This window comes from Oncorhynchus mykiss, chromosome 8 (assembly GCF_057628025.1).
Source record: "Oncorhynchus mykiss isolate SJ-2025 chromosome 8, ASM5762802v1, whole genome shotgun sequence".
In the NCBI taxonomy this organism is placed as follows: domain Eukaryota; kingdom Metazoa; phylum Chordata; class Actinopteri; order Salmoniformes; family Salmonidae; genus Oncorhynchus; species Oncorhynchus mykiss.
The window spans coordinates 75,591,367-75,611,576 of record NC_143029.1 but is presented as its reverse complement, the minus strand read 5'-3'; the positions used below and the strand labels follow the sequence as shown (position 1 = coordinate 75,611,576).

Here is a 20,210-nt window from a genome sequence, read left to right as displayed (position 1 = left end):
ATTCGGCCCCCTTGAACTTTGCGACCTTTTGCCACATTTCAGGCTTCAAACATAAAGATATAAAACTGTAAACATTTATTGGATATTTCAAACTTTTTTAACAAATCAAAAACTGAAAAATTGGGCGTGCAAAATTATTCAGACCCTTTACTTTCAGTGCAGCAAACTCTCTCCAGAAGTTCAGTGAGGATCTCTGAATGATCCAATGTTGACCTAAATGACTAATGATGATAAATACAATCCACCTGTGTGTAATCAAGTCTCCATATAAATGCACCTGCACTGTGATATTCTCAGAGGTCCGTTAAAAGCGCAGAGAGCATCATGAAGAACAAGGAACACACCAGGCAGGTCCGAGATACTGTTGTGAAGAAGTTTAAAGCCGGATTTGGATACAAAAAGATTTCCCAAGCTTTAAACATCCCAAGGAGCACTGTGCAAGCGATAATATTGAAATGGAAGGAGTATCAGACCACTGCAAATCTACCAAGACCTGGCCGTCCCTCTAAACTTTCAGCTCATACATGGAGAAGACTGATCAGAGATGCAGCCAAGAGGCCCATGATCACTCTGGATGAACTGCAGAGATCTACAGCTGAGGTGGGAGACTCTGTCCATAGGACAACAATCAGTCGTATATTGCACAAATCTGGCCTTTATGGAAGAGTGGCAAGAAGAAAGCCATTTCTTAAAGATATCCATAAAAAGTGTAGTTTAAAGTTTGCCACAAGCCACCTGGGAGACACACCAAACATGTGGAAGAAGGTGCTCTGGTCAGATGAAACCAAAATTGAACTTTTTGGCAACAATGCAAAATGTTATGTTTGGCGTAAAAGCAACACAGCTGAACACACCATCCCCACTGTCAAACATGGTGGTGGCAGCATCATGGTTTGGGCCTGCTTTTCTTCAGCAGGGACAGGGAAGATGGTTAAAATTGATGGGAAGATGGATGGAGCCAAATACAGGACCATTCTGGAAGAAAACCTGATGGAGTCTGCAAAAGACCTGAGACTGGGACGGAGATTTGTCTTCCAACAAGACAATGATCCAAAACATAAAGCAAAATCTACAATGGAATGGTTCAAAAATAAACATATCCAGGTGTTAGAATGGCCAAGTCAAAGTCCAGACCTGAATCCAATCGAGAATCTGTGGAAAGAACTGAAAACTGCTGTTCACAAATGCTCTCCATCCAACCTCACTGAGCTCGAGCTGTTTTGCAAGGAGGAATGGGAAAAAAATTCAGTCTCTCGATGTGCAAAACTGATAGAGACATACCCCAAGCGACTTACAGCTGTAATCGCAGCAAAAGGTGGCGCTACAAAGTATTAACTTAAGGGGGCTGAATAATTTTGCACGCCCAATTTTTCAGTTTTTGATTTGTTAAAAAAGTTTGAAATATCCAATAAATGTCGTTCCACTTCATGATTGTGTCCCACTTGTTGTTGATTCTTCACAAAAAAATACAGTTTTATATCTTTGTTTGAAGCCTGAAACGTGGCAAAAGGTCGCAAAGTTCAAGGGGGCCGAATACTTTCGCAAGGCACTGTATACAGTGGGGCAAAAAAGTATTTAGTCAGCCACCAATTGTGCAAGTTCTCCCACTTAAGAAGATAAGAGAGGCCTGTAATTTTCATCATAGGTACACTTCAACTATGACAGACAAAATGATTTAAAAAATCCAGAAAATCACATTGTAGGATTTTTTATGAATTTATTTGCAAATTATGGTGGAAAATAAGAATTTGGTCACCTACAAACAAGCAAGATTTCTGGCTCTCACAGACCTTCTTTAAGAGGCTCCTCTGTCCTCCACTCGTTACCTGTATTAAAAATCCAGAAAATCAACGTTGTATGATTTTTAATGAATTTATTTGCAAATCATGGTGGAAAATAAGTATTTGGTCAATAACAAAAGTTTATCTCAATACTTTGTTATATACCCTTTGTTGGCAATGACAGAGGTCAAACGTTTTCTGTAAGTCTTCACAAGATTTTCACACACTTGCTGGTATTTTGGCCCATTCCTCCATGCAGTTCTCCTCTAGAGCAGTGATGTTTTGGGGCTGTTGCTGGGCAACACGGACTTTCAACTCCCTCCAAAGATTTTCTATGGGGTTGAGATCTGGAGACTGGCTAGGCCACTCCAGGACCTTGAAATGCTTCTTACGAAGCCATTCCTTCGTTGCCCGGGCGGTGTGTTTGGGATCATTGTCATGCTGAAACACCCAGCCACGTTTCATCTTCAATGCCCTTGCTGATGGAAGGAGGTTTTCACTCAAAATTTCACGATACATGGCCCCATTCATTCTTTCCTTTACACGGATCAGTCGTCCTGGTCCCTTTGCAGAAAAACAGCCCCAAAGCATGATGTTTCCACCCCCATGCTTCACAGTAGGTATGGTGTTCTTTGTATGCAACTCAGCATTCTTTGTCCTCCAAACACGACGAGTTGAGTTTTTACCAAAAAGGTCTATTTAGGTTTCATCTGACCATATGACATTCTCCCAATCTTCTTCTGGATCATCCAAATGCTCTCTAGCAAACTTCAGACGGGCCTGGACATGTACTGGCTTAAGCAGGGGGACACGTCTGGCACTGCAGGATTTGAGTCCCTGGCGGCGTAGTGTGTTACAGATGGTAGGCTTTGTTACTTTGGTCCCAGCTCTCTGCAGGTCATTCACTAGGTCCCCCTGTGTGGTTCTGGGATTTTTGCTCACCGTTCTTGTGATCATTTTGACCCCACGGGGTGAGATCTTGCCCCAGATCGAGGGAGATTATCAGTGGTCTTGTATGTCTTCCATTTCCTAATAATTGCTCCCACAGTTGATTTCTTCAAACCAAGCTGCTTACCTATTGCAGATTCAGTCTTCCCAGCCTGGTGCAGGTCTACAATTTTGTTTCTGGTGTCCTTTGACAGCTCTTTGGTCTTGGCCATAGTGGAGTTTGGAGTGTGACTGTTTGAGGTTGTGGACAGGTGTATTTTATACTGATAACAAGTTCAAACAGGTGCCATTAATACAGGTAACGAGTGGAGGACAGAGGAGCCTCTTAAAGAAGGTCTGTGAGAGCCAGAAATCTTGCTTGTTTGTAGGTGAGCAAATTCTTATTTTCCACCATAATTTGCAAATAAATTCATAAAAAATCCTACAATGTGATTTTCTGGATTTTTTAAATAATTTTGTCTGTCATAGTTGAAGTGTACCTATGATGAAAATTACAGGCCTCTCTCATCTTTTTAAGTGGGAGAACTTGCACAATTGGTGGCTGACTAAATACTTTTTTTGCCCCACTGTAGTCTCTTGTGGCGGCAGGCTGAGACTGTTATTTTAGCAAATTCAGGGTTAGCCCCAACCGGGACTCGAACCCAACAACTTAGCCGTTACACCATGAGATCCGATCCTCCAAAAAAGATTGGTAGGTGTCGGGTTACGGTTGCTTTATTGACTGCAATAAGTAACACTGAAGTGAAATTAAAGGCTGTGTTGCTGTTGAAGGCGTTTTATTAATCGTCTCACTATGAGAAGTAAGGCAGCACACCTGTCCAAAGTATTTAATACATCTTAAACCTGACAACTGCACATTCAACTCAATAAATTGAGTTGTCTGCTATGTGTCTTTGAACATGCGAGTACTACAACAAATGCAACACATCCTGACACCATATTATCAGCAAAATGCTACCAGTCAATCTGTGATATGACCAGCATTCCATCATCCTAAAGAGAATCGCAATCTCTTTCATTGTCCTCATCATCTCCCTCTGTGGTTGTGTGGGAGGCTGTGTGACTATAGGTGTGATCCTCTGCTGCCCCTCATGGCTGAGGTGTGTAGCGCAGGTACTTCCTTTCTGAGGGTAGCTCTTTGGTGTAGACCCCTGCAGGGAACATGGCTGCTGCCTCCTCCTCAGGGATATTTGGAGGAACCATCACGCGCTCGCCAGGCTGGACAGAGAGAGGGAATGAGAAGGGGAGTTAGCAGAGAAAATAGAAATGGGCATAAGTGGCATGCCAATTGACATTGGACTGACAATGGATTCTAAGTGTTTGGAGATGTGATGAATGATGATGTTAACTGACTGTCTATTGGGTCTCTCAAGCTTCCATTTATATTTGACTGATAATACTTCCTGAAGGATGCTGCAAATTCCACTGTCAGGCTATAGAGCTTGATATGGATTGGCAGACTGACCTGCCAATCAGCAGGGGTGGCCACTCGGTTCTTTGCTGTGAGCTGCAGGGAGTCGACCACTCTCAGGATCTCATCAAAGTTACGCCCCGTTGTGGCAGGGTAGAGCAAGGACAGCTTCAGCTTCTTGTCTTGGCCAATCACAAAAACCTTAGACATAAAAACATGTCACACTTTGGTGGGATGGCATTAGGCAGGTAGGGGCTGAGCATTGGTGGAAAAAATACCCAACTGTCATACTTGAGTAAAAGTATAAATACCTTAATAGAAAGTCACCCAGTAAAATACTACTTGAGTAAAAGTCTAAAAGTATTTGGTTATAAATATACTTAAGTATCAAAAGTAAAAGTATAAATAATTTAAAATTCCTTATTAAGCAAAGCAGATGGCACCATTTTCTTGTTTTTAAAATGTATAATTTACAAACGATGCATTTATATTTAGTGAGTCTGCAGATCAGACCGTAGGGATGACCACTTGCGTGAATTGGACCATTTTCCTGTCCTGCTAAGCATTCATCATATAACAAGTACTTTTGGGTGTCGGGGAAAATGTACGGAGTAAAAAATGTATTATTTCTTTAGGAATGTAGTGAAGTAAAAGTAAAAGTAGTCAAAAAATATAAATAGCAAAGTACAGATACCCCCAAAAACTACTTAAGTAGTACTTTCAAGTATTTTTTACCTAAGTACTTTATAGCACTGGGGATGCATTTACTCACATGGCAAATGGTTAGCGGGCGAGAGAAAGTGTGTGACAGAGTGAGAGAGTGTAGCAGATAAGGGCTGTGTTCACGAACAGGCAGCCATCATGCGGTGATATCACCCTCACTGATTCATATAAAAAGATGACATCATGCAGCAAGGGGCTGAGGTAATGAGTGTTTTTGCCAGACGGGGTGGTGGGGCTTGGGGGGAGGGGTAGTTAACTCATACTAGCCAGTGAAGGTAGGCTGCTTGCAGCAGCATGAATAAGTAATGTTTATGGAAAATAGAACACCAGAAGGAGGAGGTCGATCTCATGGTGGGCAATGACTTACCGGAAACAGAAACAGTAGAGAGATACTGACAGGAAGAAAGCGAGAGAAAGTGTGGCTCGGAGTGTGTGTTTTTTGTTTGTCTGTACCTGTGTACATGTGCATGCATGTTTTGACACTCACACAGCGGGCAGTGAGGGGCATGCCGTCCTTGTCCTTCTCATCTGGGTCCAGCATGCCCAGGGCCACTGCCAGCTCCCTCTGATTGTCTGCTATGATGGGGAAGGGGAACGCACAGCCAGACTCCTCATTGTTGTAGGCCAAGATGTCCTACAGGACCACAGCACATCCGTCCATTACTATACACTGGTCATTGGTTTACACACTCACAACTGGGTGTCCCAAATGGCACCCTATTCCCCTTTGACCTGGTCAAAAGTAGTGCATTATAAAGGGGTGCCATTTGGGAACAGCCTATACCTTGGTCCAGCCACGGTGGTCCTCCAGACTGTCAATGGACAGGGCGATCATCTTCACGTTGCGCCTGCTGAACTCGTGGCTGAGTTTGGCTGCTCGGCCCAGCTCTGTGGTGCAGACAGGGGTGTAGTCACGGGGGTGGGAGAACAGGATACCCCAGCTACAGAGAGAGGGGGGGGGGAGTGATGGACAGAGGGAGAGAGGAAGATACAGAGAGAGAGAGAGAAGGGGGGAGTGATGGACAGAGGAAGAGAGGAAGATACAGAGAGAGGGGGGAGTGATGGATAGAGGGAGAGAGAGGAAGATACAGAGAGGGGGGGGAGTTATGGACAGAGGGAGAGAGGAAGATACAGAGAGAGAGGGGGGGAGTGATGGACAGAGGAAGAGAGGAAGATAGCGAGAGAGGGGGAGTGATGGATAGAGGGAGAGAGAGGAAGATACAGAGAGAGAGGGGGGAGTAATGGACAGAGGGAGAGAGGAAGATACAGAGAGAGGGGGGGAGTGATGGACAGAGGGAGAGAGGAAGATACAGAGAGAGAGGGGGGGAGTGATGGACAGAGGGAGAGAGGAAGATACAGAGAGAGAGGGGGGGAGTGATGGACAGAGGTAGAGAGGAAGATACAGAGAGAGAGGGGGAGTGATGGACAGAGGGAGAGAGGAAGATACAGAGAGAGGGGGGAGTGATGGACAGAGGAAGATACAGAGGGAGAGGGGGGGAGTGATGGACAGAGGGAGAGAGGAAGATACAGAGAGAGAGGGGGGAGTGATGGACAGAGGAAGATACAGAGGGAGAGGGGGGGAGTGATGGACAGAGGGAGAGAGGAAGATACAGAGAGAGAGGGGGGAGTGATGGACAGAGGAAGATACAGAGGGAGAGGGGGGGAGTGATGGACAGAGGGAGAGAGAAAGATACAGAGAGAGAGGAAGATACAGAGAGAGAGGGGGGGAGTGATGGACAGAGGGAGAGAGAGGAAGATACAGAGAGAGAGGGGGGAGTGATGGACAGAGGGAGAGAGGAAGATACAGAGAGGGGGGGAGTGATGGACAGAGGAAGATACAGAGGGAGAGGGGGGGGGTGATGGACAGAGGGAGAGAGAGGAAGATACAGAGAGAGAGGGGGGAGTGATGGACAGAGGGAGAGAGGAAGATACAGAGAGGGGGGAGTGATGGACAGAGGGAGAGAGGAAGATACAGAGAGGGGGGGAGTGATGGACAGAGGGAGAGAGGAAGATACAGAGAGGGGGGGGGGAGTGATGGACAGAGGGAGAAAGGAAGATACAGAGAGAGATGGGGGGAGTGATGGACAGAGGGAGAGAGGAAGATACAGAGAGAGAGGGGGGGAGTGATGGACAGAGGGAGAGAGGAAGATACAGAGAGGGGGGGAGTGATGGACAGAGGGAGAGAGAGGGGGGGAGTGATGGACAGAGGGAGAGAGGAAGATACAGAGAGGGGGGGGGAGTGATGGACAGAGGGAGAGAGGAAGATACAGAGAGAGAGGGGGGAGTGATGGACAGAGGGAGAGAGGAAGATACAGAGAGGGGGGGAGTGATGGACAGAGGGAGAGAGGGGAAGATAGAGAGAGAGGGGGGGAGTGATGGACAGAGGGAGCGAGAGGAAAATAGAGAGAGGGGGGGAGTGATGGACAGAGGGAGAGAGAGGGGGGGAGTGATGGACAGAGGGAGAGAGAGGAAAATAGAGAGAGGGGGGGGAGTGATGGACAGAGGGAGAGAGAGGGGGGGAGTGATGGACAGAGGGAGAGAGATGAAGATACAATGAGAGAGGGGGAAGTGATGGACAGAGGAAGATACAGAGAGAGAGGGGGGGAGTAACGGACAGAGGGAGAGAGAGGAAGATACAGAGGGAGAGGGGGGGAGTGATGGACAGAGGGAGAGAGGAAGATACAGATAGAGAGGGAGAGAGAGGAAGATACAGAGAGAGAAGGGGGGAGTGATGGACAGAGGGAGAGAGGAAGATACAGAGAGAGAGGGGGGGAGTAATGGACAGAGGGAGAGAGAGGAAGATACAGAGAGAGGGGGGGGAGTAATGGACAGAGGGAGAGAGAGGAAGATACAGAGAGAGGGGGGGGGGGTAATGGACAGAGGGAGAGAGAGGAAGATACAGAGAGAGGGGGGGGAGTAATGGACAGAGGGAGAGAGAGGAAGATACAGAGAGAGGGGGGGGGGAGTAATGGACAGAGGGAGAGAGAGGAAGATACAGAGAGAGGGGGGGAGTAATGGACAGAGGGAGAGAGAGGAAGATACAGAGAGAGGGGGGGGGGGTAATGGACAGAGGGAGAGAGGAAGATACAGAGAGAGGGGGGGGAGTAATGGACAGAGGGAGAGAGAGGAAGATACAGAGAGAGGGGGGGGGGGCTAATGGACAGAGGGAGAGAGAGGAAGATACAGAGAGAGGGGGGGAGTAATGGACAGAGGGAGAGAGAGGAAGATACAGAGAGAGGGGGGGGGGTAATGGACAGAGGGAGAGAGGAAGATACAGAGAGAGGGGGGGGGGAGTAATGGACAGAGGGAGAGAGAGGAAGATACAGAGAGAGGGGGGGGAGTGATGGACAGAGGGAGAGAGAGGAAGATACAGAGGGAGAGGGGGGGGAGTAATGGACAGAGGGAGAGAGAGGAAGATACAGAGAGAGGGGGGGGGGGGGTAATGGACAGAGGGAGAGAGGAAGATACAGAGGGAGAGGGGGGGAGTGATGGACAGAGGAAAAAAGAGGGAGAGAGAGATTAGTAGGTGCCTATTATAGGAATGTCAGCCTTTTTGTCTCCCTGCTCCTGTGTTTCTGTTTAAGCTGTACATTTTGACTCAAATCGTTCACTTTGTGATAAATACACCACATTTGGGTACCTTGAAAAGATTTAGATATGGAGTCACCACATATTTGCCTTCTGGCGGGCGTGGCAGTCCTTTTTCAAAATGGCCTTCGACTGTAACACTATGTTACAATTCAGAAGGACTTCTTTGACAAAAAGGCAACAAATTAGTCATGGTGCTAGATTTATTGACGCTGAAAAGATTAAGATAAAGAGCCACCACAGATTTGGCCCCTGGGGGCCAAGGCAGGTATCTTACAAAATGGCCACTGTTGGTAACACAATATTGCAGTTACAAAGTCATTTTTTGTTGTTGTTGATAAACACCAAATTGGGCAAAGAGTTCAATTTATATATCCTGAAAATATTTAGATAGGGAGCCATGACTTTTAGAGGTCCCTTAGGGAGCAGTAAGTACACATCTACCCGATACTGCCTCAATCACCACCAAAGGTCCATGGCATACCGAACTGTGGCACATAGCCTTTACTTTGTTGAAATAGCAGAACATATTCAAATGCAAGTAGAAAAACTAGTGGGTCATACTTTTGATCATGAAATTGGTTGAAATAAATATATTACAGCTTGAAAGATTTGTTGTCCACAGCAATTGTGAACTATTCCAACTCAATGGGGTGTTTTCCCAGGTACAGCTGAAGTTACTGTATTTGCTCCTTGCATTGCAAAGTAGCTTTAGTAGCCATTTTCTCTGGAACCCAACATCTTAATGTCATGGTGTATATGAAGGTGAAGTCGGGTGCAGGAGAGCAGTGTATGATTGAATAAAGCTCACTTTATTGTAGTTCCAAACCGGGAGCACAACAAAACAAACGCACTCAAAAAAACGGAACAATAAAGTAAAGCGCTAAACGAACATCACTAGATATGAAAACAATTACACACAAAACATGATGGGAATCAGAGGTTAAATACAAGTAGATTGATTGGGGAAATGAAAACCAGGTGTGTATGAAAACAAGACAAAACAAATGGATACATGAAAAATGGAGTGGCGATGGCTAGAAAGCCGGTGACGTCGATCGCCGAACGAACAAGGAGAGGAGCCGACTTCGGCGGAAGTCGTGACACTTAACCAGTAGACCAGAATAATATTCTGTTCTGGGCCGAAGCTGGTTGTAAGTCGCAGGCAGGGCTACCTCATCTATAGAGCGTTCTAACTCACCTCAGATACACAGTCTCAGAAATATTTTTTTTCCTACAAAAGATAACTGCTGTATTTCCCTATGTACTCATTGTATTGTACTCTGTTAAACATTTTAAACAGATTCAGGCCAATAAGTATAGGTCATGACTTTATATACAGTGCATTTGAAAAGTATTCAGACAACTTCTCTTTTTCCACATGTTGTTATGTTACAGCCTTTTTCTAAAAATGACTAAATAATCCCCCCCCCCTCATCAATCTACACACAATACCTCATAATGACAAAGCGAAAACATTTTGGGGGAAATATTTTCACATTTATTAAAAATACAAAACAAAAATACCTACCGTTCAAATGTTTGGGGTCACTTAGAAATGTCCTTGTTTTTGAAAGAAAAGAAAAAAATGTGTCCATTAAAATATCAAATTGATCAGAAATACAGTGTAGACATTGTTAATGTTGTAAATGACTATTGTAACTGGAAATATCTACATAGGCGTACAGAGGCCCATTATCAGCAACCATCACTCCTGTGCTCCAATGGCACGTTGCGTTAGCTAATCCAAGTTTATCATTTTCAAAGACTAATTGATCATTAGAAAACCCTTTTGCAAATATGTTAGCACAGCTGAAAACTGTTGTCCTGATTTAAGAAGCAATAAAACTGGCCTTCTTTAGACTAGTTGAGTATCTGGAGCATCAGCATTTGTGGGTTCAATTACAGGCTTAAAATGTCCAGAAACAAAGACCTTTCTTCTGAAACTTGTCAGTCTATTCTTGTTCTGAGAAATGAAGGCTATTCCATGTGAGAAATTGCCAAGAAACTGAAGATCTCATACAACGCTGTGTACTACTCCCTTCACAGAACAGTGCAAAATGGCTCTAACCAGAACAGAAAGAGGAGTGGGAGGCCCCGGTGCACAACTGAGCAAGAGGACAAGTACATTAGAGTGTCTAGTTTGAGAAACAGATGCCTCACAAGTCCTCAACTGGCAGGTTCCTTTAATAGTACCCGCACAACACCAGTCTCAACGTCAACAGTGAAGAGGCGACTCTGGGATGATGGCTTTTGGAACCACCAAGATTCTTCCTAGAGCTGGCCACCCGGCCAAACTGAGCAATCGGGGGAGAAGGGCCTGGGTCAGAGAGGTGACCAAGAACCTGATGGTCTGTATGACAGCGCTCAAGAGTTCCTCTGTGGAGATGGGAGAATCTTCCAGAAGGACAACCATCTCTGCAGCACGCCACCAATCGAGCCTTTATGGTAGAGTGGCCAGACGGAAGTCACTCCTCATTAAAAGAAACATGACAGCCCGCTTAGAGTTGCCAAAAGGCACATAAAGGACTATCAGACCATGAGAAACAAGATTCTCTGGTCTGATGAAACCAAGATTGAACTTTTTGGCCTGAATGCAAAGCATCTGGAGGAAACCTGGCACCATCCCTACGGTGAAGCATGGTGGTGGCAGCATCATGTCATGTGGATGTTATGCAGCTGCAGGGACTGGGAGACTAGTCAGGTTTGAGGGAAAGATATATGGAGCAAAGTACAGAGAGATCCTTGATGAAAACCTGCCACAGGGGGCTCAGGACCTCAGACTGGGGTGAAGGTTCACCTTCCAACAGGTCAACAACCCTAAGCACACAGCCAAGACAACGCAGGAGTCTCTGAATGTCCTAGAGTGGCCCAGACTTCAACCCGATTGAACATCTCTGGAGAGACCTGAATATAAACTCAGCAAAAAAATAAACGGCCCTTTTTCAGTACCCTGTGTTGTAACTTTAATGTGTTACAGAGTTAATGTTTAAGTTTATTCTTTGAGCTGTATCTAAAGATATTTCTTTAGATTTATTTGCATATGTAATTGTATTGGGTTGTGTTGAATTACGCTTTTTGACTGCAAGTCCCAGAATGCCTTGCGAGAGGAATGAGTGATAACGCGCCAATTATGTGCAGGTGCGGTGATTGTGGCTGACTTTCCAACAGCATCTTACCTGCATTGCTCTGTACCAAAACAATTGTTGTTAAATGTAACGTAAACAAGTATTCTTACTAAAATAAGCTTTCGTATCAAACCCGACGTCCCGAGTCATTACTAAGAAGTTAGTTAATCTAAAAGTTGGTGCCGAAACCCGGGATATGAGCTGCGACGAAGAAGTGGCTGAAATGGCTGAGGAGGAACGTCGGCATGAAGCAGAAAGAATGAGACGATTCGAGGCGCAACAACGCGGATTTTGAATCAGATTGACGTGGAAATATCCCAGTCAAATCCGGATACCGATCACTTGAGTACATTGTTGGAATTGCTATCCGCTAAGGGGGACAGTTTGTTTGAGCTCGATCGTGGAATTGAACAGTTAACGCCATTGGACGGATTGGAGGCAGAGATTGCATGCACGGAGGATTACAAAGAACGCATTATCATGCTGAAGAGCCGTGCACAAAGAGTGATAACGAAGAAACAGTACATCAATCCACTACCAGCCCGGGTGAGTGACGCTAACTCAAACATATCACAGAGACAATCAGTAAGGCTACCGAAGTTGATTATTGAGAAATTCTATGGAGATGTCAGTATGTGGCAGGAGTTTTGGAGCAAATATGAGACTGGTATTCACAACAATGATTCACTGTGTAAAAAAGAGAAGTTTACCTATCTGAAAACATATCTCACTGGACCAGCTGCAAAGGCAGTAGCAGGACTGATGTTAACAGACAGTAACTATGATAATGCAATTGCTCTACTCAAGAGCAGATTTGGAAGGAAAGATCTTGTGATTAGTGCTCATATGTCAAAGCTGCTGAATCTCACACCTGTGAAGAAATCCTCTGATCTAAATGCATTGAGGCAGCTATATGATGAATGTGAAATTCAGATTAGGAGCCTGGAATCACTGGGTGTAGTGTCAGAAACCTATGGAAGCCTACTATTCCCAATCTTACTGCAGATGATTCCAGAGGACATAGCTCTTGACTATAGTCGTCAGAGGGGAGTAGATGATGAATGGAAAGTGTCTGAGATTATCAGTTTCCTACAGAAAGAGGTTCAGAGCAGGGAGCGAGCGCTACAAATGACAAGATCATACAACCAACAGAAAGAGAGCAAACCATGGAACAAGTCATGCTTCTCCAATGAAATGAAAACAAAAAGACCCAACATGCCCTCTGCTGCAGCACTGCATACAACCAGCCAGAAGGAACAACAAACGTGTCTATTTTGTGACAGTGCAGACCACAAATCAGAAAACTGCACTGACTACAATATTGCTACACGCAAAGAGAAACTAAAGAACATGGGAAGATGCTTTGTATGTTTAGGACAGAGACACATAGCAAAATTCTGTAAAGTCAAAGATGTGTCATGTGCAACATGTGGAAGCAGACATCACATTGCGGTTTGTACCAGTAAGAGGAGGGAGGTGCAACCCCCTACTGTTTCTGTAGATGCTGTTGTTTCCTCAGTTATTCCCCATTCAGTGAAGATGAAACCAGATGGACAGAACACTGTGTTGCTACAAACGGCAAAGGCATGGGTAGAAGGCCCATCGGGCAGGAAGATAGCTTGTTGCTTACTAGATGGAGGCAGTCAGAGAAGCTTCATACATGAAAACCTTGTGAAGGGCTTGAAGCTACCAGTAATCAGACAAGAGGCACTCACTCTTCACACGTTTGGCTCCTCTGCCCCAGCAACATCCCAACGCAACACAGTGAAAGTCATCTTGGAAAATGTCTGGGACAAACAGCAGAGAATAGAGATAGAGGCAATTGAAACCCCACAAGTGTGCACAGCTGTGATGAAGGTTCCTGGTGAACGGATTCAGCATGAGCTCAGTAAAAGGGGACTGCAGCTCGCAGACTTTCCAGGAGATGACAATGATCCTGAACTCTCTGTCCTGATAGGAGTAGACTACTACTGGCAGATAGTATCAGGCAGAGTGGAGCGACTGACGGAGACGCTAGTTGCTTTAGAGAGCACCTTTGGATGGTCGGTGCAGGGACCCATGTCCATGTCAAGTGTCGCCGAGGCAACTTGCATGTTCATCCCACTTGATGAAGACACACTAGTCTCCAAGCAATTGCATGCATTCTGGGAGCTTGAGTCTCTGGGTATTCTAAGCGAGAAATCACAGAACTCAGAGGAAACCGAGGCTCTACAAAGGTTTGAGGAAACAACCACCTTCAAAGATGGGCGATACCATGTGGAGTTGCCATGGAAACGAGAAATGCCAGAACTCCAAGACAACTATAGAATCGCCAAGAAACGGTTTGAATGTCTGAAGAAAAGGCTGAAGAAGGATGTGACGTTGTACAGCAGATACAATGAAGTAGTAGAAGACTACTTACAACAAGATATGGCAGAGGACGTGCCCAAGGACAACGCATCAAGTGCAGACAACGTAAAATACTACTTACCTCACCATGCAGTACTCCGAGAAGATAAGGTGACAACAAAACTGAGAGTGGTGTTTGATGCCTCGTGCCATGAAGATGGCTGTCCATCTCTCAATGACTGTCTACTCACAGGACCGAACCTGAATCCAGATCTGCTCAGCGTTCTGATAAAGTTCAGACTACATGAGATTGCATTCATGGCAGACATCAAGAAAGCTTTCCTGCAGATATCCCTAGCAGAGAGAGACAGAGACGCCGTGAGATTTCTATGGCTCACTGGCCCACCAAGGGGAGAAAATGAAGAGGAGCTGCGTGTGCTGAGGATGAAAAGAGTGGTATTTGGAGCTTCCCCAAGTCCATTTTTGCTGGCAGCTACAATCAGGAAGCACCTGAAACAATATGAAACAGAACAACCAGAAGTTGTAGAGATACTGAAAGAGTCACTCTACGTAGATGACTTCATTGCAAGTTCACGCAATATTGAAGAGGCTTACCTTGTGACAACAACTGCAAAGCGAATGCTGTCGAATGCAGGCATGGACCTCTGCAAGTGGATGACCAATTCTCCTGAATTGAAAACAAAATGGGAGGAGAGTGCGACAACTGATCACCCATTGACGCTAGAAACACAAGGATTATGGAGGCCGGAAACGGATGACTTTGTGTTTGACCTCAGGCCGCTACTGAGCATTCTAAGGCAAAAGGAAAACACAAAGAGAAGTGTTCTGCAGTCGTCTGCACGTGTCTTCGACCCTCTTGGTTTCTTAACTCCCTTCACCATCAGGATCAAGTGCATGTTCCAGGAAATGTGGGAGAGGGGACTCAGCTGGGACGAAGAATTACCACCTGATCTGACACGAGAATGGCAACAGTGGTGTTCAGAACTACCCCAGTTACACCAGCTCACCATACCAAGGTGGTACAGAACAGACATGCGGCCACAGAATAACCACACCCTGAAACTACACGTGTTCTGTGATGCAAGTGAAAGGGCTTACAGTGCAGTAGCTTACTTGCAAGGTGAGTCACAAGACAGGGAAACAACAAGTCTAGTCGCATCCAAGTCCAGGGTAGCCCCACTTAACCAGTTAGAGCTCTAGGGGCGCTATTTCATTTTTGGATAAAAAACGTTCCCGTTTTAAGCGCGATATTTTGTCACGAAAAGATGCTCGACTATGCATATTCTTGACAGTTTTGGAAAGAAAACACTCGACGTCCCGAGTCATTACTAAGAAGTTAGTTAATCTAAAACCCTGTCTTTCAAAGATAATTTGTAAAAATTAAAATAACTTCACAGATCTTCATTGTAAAGGGTTTAAACACAGTTTCCCATTATTGTTCAATGAACCAAAGACAATTAACTTCTCTAGGGTAGGGGGCAGCATTAAGAATTTTGGATGAAAAGCGTGCCCAAATTAAACCGCCTTCTACTCAAGCCCAGAAGATAGGATATGCATATAGCGCCACAGCATCATCGGACTGAGCTTGTTGTCATTGCAGACAATCTCAACGCTGAGCGTTACAGGGAAGACATCCTTCTCCCTCATGTGGTACCCTTCCTGCAGGCTCATCCTGACATGACCCTCCAGCATGACAATGCCAGCAGTCATACTGCTCATTCTGTGAATGATTTTCTGCAAGACAGGAATGTCAGTGATCTGCCATGGCCAGCGAAGAACCTGGATCTCAATCCCATTGAGCACGTCTGGGACCTGTTAGATCGGAGGGTGAGGGCTAGGGCCATTCCCCCCAGAAATGTCCGGGAACTTGCAGGTGCCTTGGTGGAAGAGTGGGGTAACATCTCACAGCAAGAACTGGCAAATATGGTGCAGTCCATGAGGAGATGCACTGCAGTACTTAATGAAGCTGGTGGCCACACCAGATACTGACTGTTCGTTTTTTTTACACATTATTTAATTTCTGTTTGTCACATGTCTGTGGAACTTGTTCAGTGTATGTCTCAGTTGTTGAATCTTGCTACACCGGGGCAAAAAAGTATTTAGTCAGCCACCAATTGTGCAAGTTCTTCCACTTAAAAAGATGAGAGAGGCCTGTAATTTTCATCATAGGTACACTTCAACTATGACAGACAAAATGATTTAAAAAATCCAGAAAATCACATTGTAGGATTTTTTATGAATTTATTTGCAAATTATGGTGGAAAATAAGTATTCGGTCACCTACAAACAAGCAAGATTTCTGGCTCTCACAGACCTGTAACTTCTTCTTTAACAGGCTCCTCTTGTCCTCCAATCGTTACCCGTATTAATGGCACCTGTTTGAACTTGTTATCAGTATAAAAGACACCTGTCCACAACCTCAAACAGTCACCCTCCAAACTCCACTATGGCCAAGACCAAAGAGCCGTCAAAGGACACCAGAAACAAAATTGTAGACCTGCACCAGGCTGGGAAGACGGAATCTGCAATAGGTAAGCAGCTTGTTTTGAAGAAATCAACTGTGGGAGCAATTATTAGGAAATGGAAGACATACAAGACCACTGATAATCTCCCTCGATCTGGGGCTCCACGCAAGATCTCACCCCGTGGTGTTAAAATTATCACAAGAACGGTGAGCAAAAATCCCAGAACCACATGGGGGGACCTAGTGAATGACCTGCAGAGAGCTGGGACCAAAGTAAAAAAGCCTACCATCAGTAACACACTACGCCGCCAGGGACTCAAATCCTGCAGTGCCAGACGTGTCCCCCTGCTTAAGCCAGTACATGTCCAGGGCCGTCTGAAGTTTGCTAGAGAGCATTTGGATGATCCAGAAGAAGATTGGGAGAATGTCATATGGTCAGATGAAACCAAAATAGAACTTTTTGGTAAAAACTCAACTCGTCGTGTTTGGAGGAAAAAGAATGCTGAGTTGCATCCAAAGAACACCACACCTACTGTGAAGCATGGGGGTGGAAACATTATGCTTTGGGGCTGTTTTTCTGCAAAGGGACCAGGACGACTGATCCGTGTAAAGGAAAGAATGAATGGGGCCATGTATCGTGAGATTTTGAGTGAAAACCTCCTTCCATCAGCAAGGGCATTGACGATGAAACTTGGCTGGGTCTTTCAGCATGACAATGATCCCAAACACACCACCAGGGCAACGAAGGAGTGGCTTCGTAAGAAGTATTTCAAGGTCCTGGAGTGGCCTAGCCAGTCTCTAGATCTCAACCCCATAGAAAATCTTTGGAGGGAGTTGAAAATCTGTGTTGCCCAGCAACACCCCCAAAACATCACTGCTCTAAAGGAGATCTGTATGGAGGAATGGGCCAAAATACCAGCAAGTGTGTGAAAACCTTGTGAAGACTTACAGAAAACGTTTGACCTCTGTCATTGCCAACAAAGGGTATATAACAAAGTATTGAGATAAACTTTTGTTATTGACCAAATACTTATTTTCCACCATAATTTGCAAATAATATCCTACAATGTGATTTTCTGGATTTTTGTTTGTTTTTTTTGTCTGTCATAGTTGAAGTGTACCTATGATGGAAATTACAGGCCTCTCTTATCTTTTTAAGTGGGAGAACTTGCACAATTGGTGGCTGACTAAATAATTCCCCCCTCCCCCCCCACTGTATATTCATACAAATATTTACACATGTTAAGTTTGCTGAAAATAAACACAGTTGACAGTGAGAGGACGTTTCTTTTTTTGCTGAGTTTAGTTGTGCAGCGAAGCTCTCCATTCAACCAGACATGGGCTTGAGAGGATCTGCAGAGAAGAATGGAATGGAACTCCCCAAATACAGGTGTGCCAAGCTTGTAGCGTCATACCTAAGAATAATCTAGACTGTAATCGCTGCCAAAGGTGCTACAACAAAGTACTGAGTAAAGGATCTGAATACTTCAGTAAATGTGATATTTCAGTTGTTTTTTTAATACATTTGCAAAATGTCTAATAACCTGCTTTTGCTTTGTCATTATGGGGCATTGTGTGTAGATTGATGAGGGGGGACTATTTAATCCATTTTAGAATAAGGTTGTAATGTAACAAAATGTAGAAAAAGTAAAGTGGTCTGAATACTTTCTGAATTAAAGGTTTGTGAAATAGTGGGTCAGTCTGTAGTCATTTAGTAAGATGGCTACCACAGCTCCCTGGGGCCAAATCTGTGGTGACACAATATCTAAATCTTTTCAGGGTCCATAAATCTAGCTCTGTGGCAAATTTGGTGCCTTTACCTCAAAGCAGTCCTTCTGAATTGTAAACTCATGTTACAGTATTTTGTAAGAAAGCCACCACAGCCCCAAGGGCCAAATCTGGGGCGGCTCCATATCTAAATCTTTTCAAGGTACCTTGAATCTACCTCTGTACCAAATATGGTACTTTTATCACAAAGTGAACAATTGAGTCAAATTTTACAACTTAGCCGCTCCACTAAAACAGAAACACAGGAGCAGGGAGACAGAAAGGCTGACATTCCTATGCTAGGCCCCTACTAATCTCTCCATCTCTCTGTATCTTCCTCTCTCTTCCTCTGTCCATCACATTTTCAGGGTACATAAATATGCATTTCTGCCAAATGTGGTGCTTTTATCAAAAAGTGAACGATTTGGCTTCCCGGGTGGCGCAGTGATTAAGGGCGCTGTACTACAGCGCCAGCTGTGCCATCGCGCCCAGGCTCTGTCGTAACCGGCCGCGACCGGGAGGTCCATGGGGCGACGCAAAATTGGCCTAGCGTCGTCCGGGTTAGGGAGGGCTTGGTCGGTAGGGATGTCCTTGTCTCATCGCGCACCAGCGACTCCTGTGGCGTGCGCGCTAACCAAGGTTGCCAGGTGCACGCGGCTGGCTTCCGGGTTGGATGCGCGCAGTGTTAAGAAGCAGTGCGGCTTGGTTGGGTTGTGTATCGGAGGACGCATGACTTTCAACCTTCGTCTCTCCCGAGCCCGTACGGGAGTTGTAGCGATGAGACAAGATAGTAGCTACTAAAACAATTGGATACCACGAAATTGGGGAGGAAAAGGGCGGGAAAAAAAGTGAACGATCTGTACTCAAAACACTTCCATTCTACGCATCAGTACACTCGATTTTTAATACTGTATACAAATAATAATAATGCATTACATACATTATTTGAGCACTATTGTTTTTTAGGGTAAGAAATAATGAAATGTTTAATAGTTGGGTAAGAAATAAATTAAATGTTTAATATAATTTAATAAAACATGTTGATATTAAACCCGATTATGCCAAGCAGCCTAAAGATTTATTTGATCATGTAAGGAACCAAGAAGAAAAATATAGGCGGCCTCAAGTGTGCCCACAGAGAACTTGTCTTGTTGCAGCAACTGACATTTCAGTGTTGTCAGCGTTTTCATTGAGTGGGTTTAGAGAACAAATGATTTGAGCTGCAAGCAAGCAGTTTTTTTTCTGGCGTCTCAACCTAGTTAGACTGACACAACCAACTGGCCTAGATCAAATAAAACCACAGACCATGAGTAAAGATACATGTCTAAATATTATTCAGATAGGGGAAGAATAGCTGTTTATTATTATATCTACGAAAAAAATAGAGATGCCGAAGCATCCTCGCTATACCCAATAACGTTAGGTATCAGATTAAAATTCACACCAACACAGTTTGAGAGTACAGTAGGATATGACAGCTATCAGCATAACCAACTTTACGACTTTTGCCAAACTATACTAAACCTTTATTTTTACAAGTGAATGATTTAGGTCTCATTTCTTTAGAAATCATTTCTTTAGAAACTATGCAAATGATATAGTGAAATCGAAAAGAGAACATCAATTATATAACGGAAAACTGGAATCTCAGGTAGTATATTCCAAAATGCTAACACGTCATTTCAATCGATGGCATATTTAATGTCATATCAGCCTTTAAAATTACTTACGAGTCACCCAAAAAATCGTGGAATTTAATTTTGCCGTTAGTGGTTTCGGCCTCAAAATTAGGAAACACATCTCCTAGAAGTAGTCCGGTCATGGTCGCAATGAAGACCCGCGCGCTCCAGTAGCAGCATACTGATGACAGCTGGTTCAAATCGTCTAACCCGGAACAAGTTTTAACACTTAGTATGATCATTTTTCAAGTGTCAAATGTCATATTTTTGTAGACATGATTTTTTTCTCTCACTTATCCAGTTTGCTTTTAAGGTGATAAAAATACAAAAACTATTTATAAAAAGCGTTTACAGGTGACTTGGACGTGTTAT

The 20,210-nt window shown here is 44.5% G+C and overlaps 1 protein-coding gene across 1 annotated transcript; it reads right to left on the bottom strand.

Moving 5' to 3' along the window:
* Positions 1 to 3,488: 3,488 nt before the first annotated feature.
* LOC110530529 (peroxiredoxin-6) lies at positions 3,489 to 20,006 on the bottom strand. Its single transcript, XM_036986183.2, has 5 exons — positions 19,890 to 20,006; positions 5,648 to 5,804; positions 5,351 to 5,497; positions 4,195 to 4,341; positions 3,489 to 3,947 (listed from the first exon to the last, which is right to left on the bottom strand). The coding sequence occupies exons 1-5, from the start codon at positions 19,979 to 19,981 to the stop codon at positions 3,819 to 3,821; spliced, it is 672 nt and encodes a 223-aa protein (XP_036842078.2). The 5' UTR covers positions 19,982 to 20,006; the 3' UTR covers positions 3,489 to 3,818.
* Between the last annotated feature and the right edge of the window lie 204 nt (positions 20,007 to 20,210).

Coding starts and splice junctions, on each gene's coding strand:
- LOC110530529 (XM_036986183.2), bottom strand. CDS start 19,981: ATGACCGGACTACTTCTAGGAGATGTGTTTCCTAATTTTGAGGCCGAA. Junction 5,498..5,647: donor ACCACCGTGGCTGGACCAAG/GTATAGGCTGTT, acceptor GTGGTCCTGTAG/GACATCTTGGCCTACAACAA. Junction 4,342..5,350: donor TGCCCCTCACTGCCCGCTGT/GTGAGTGTCAAA, acceptor TTTATGTCTAAG/GTTTTTGTGATTGGCCAAGA.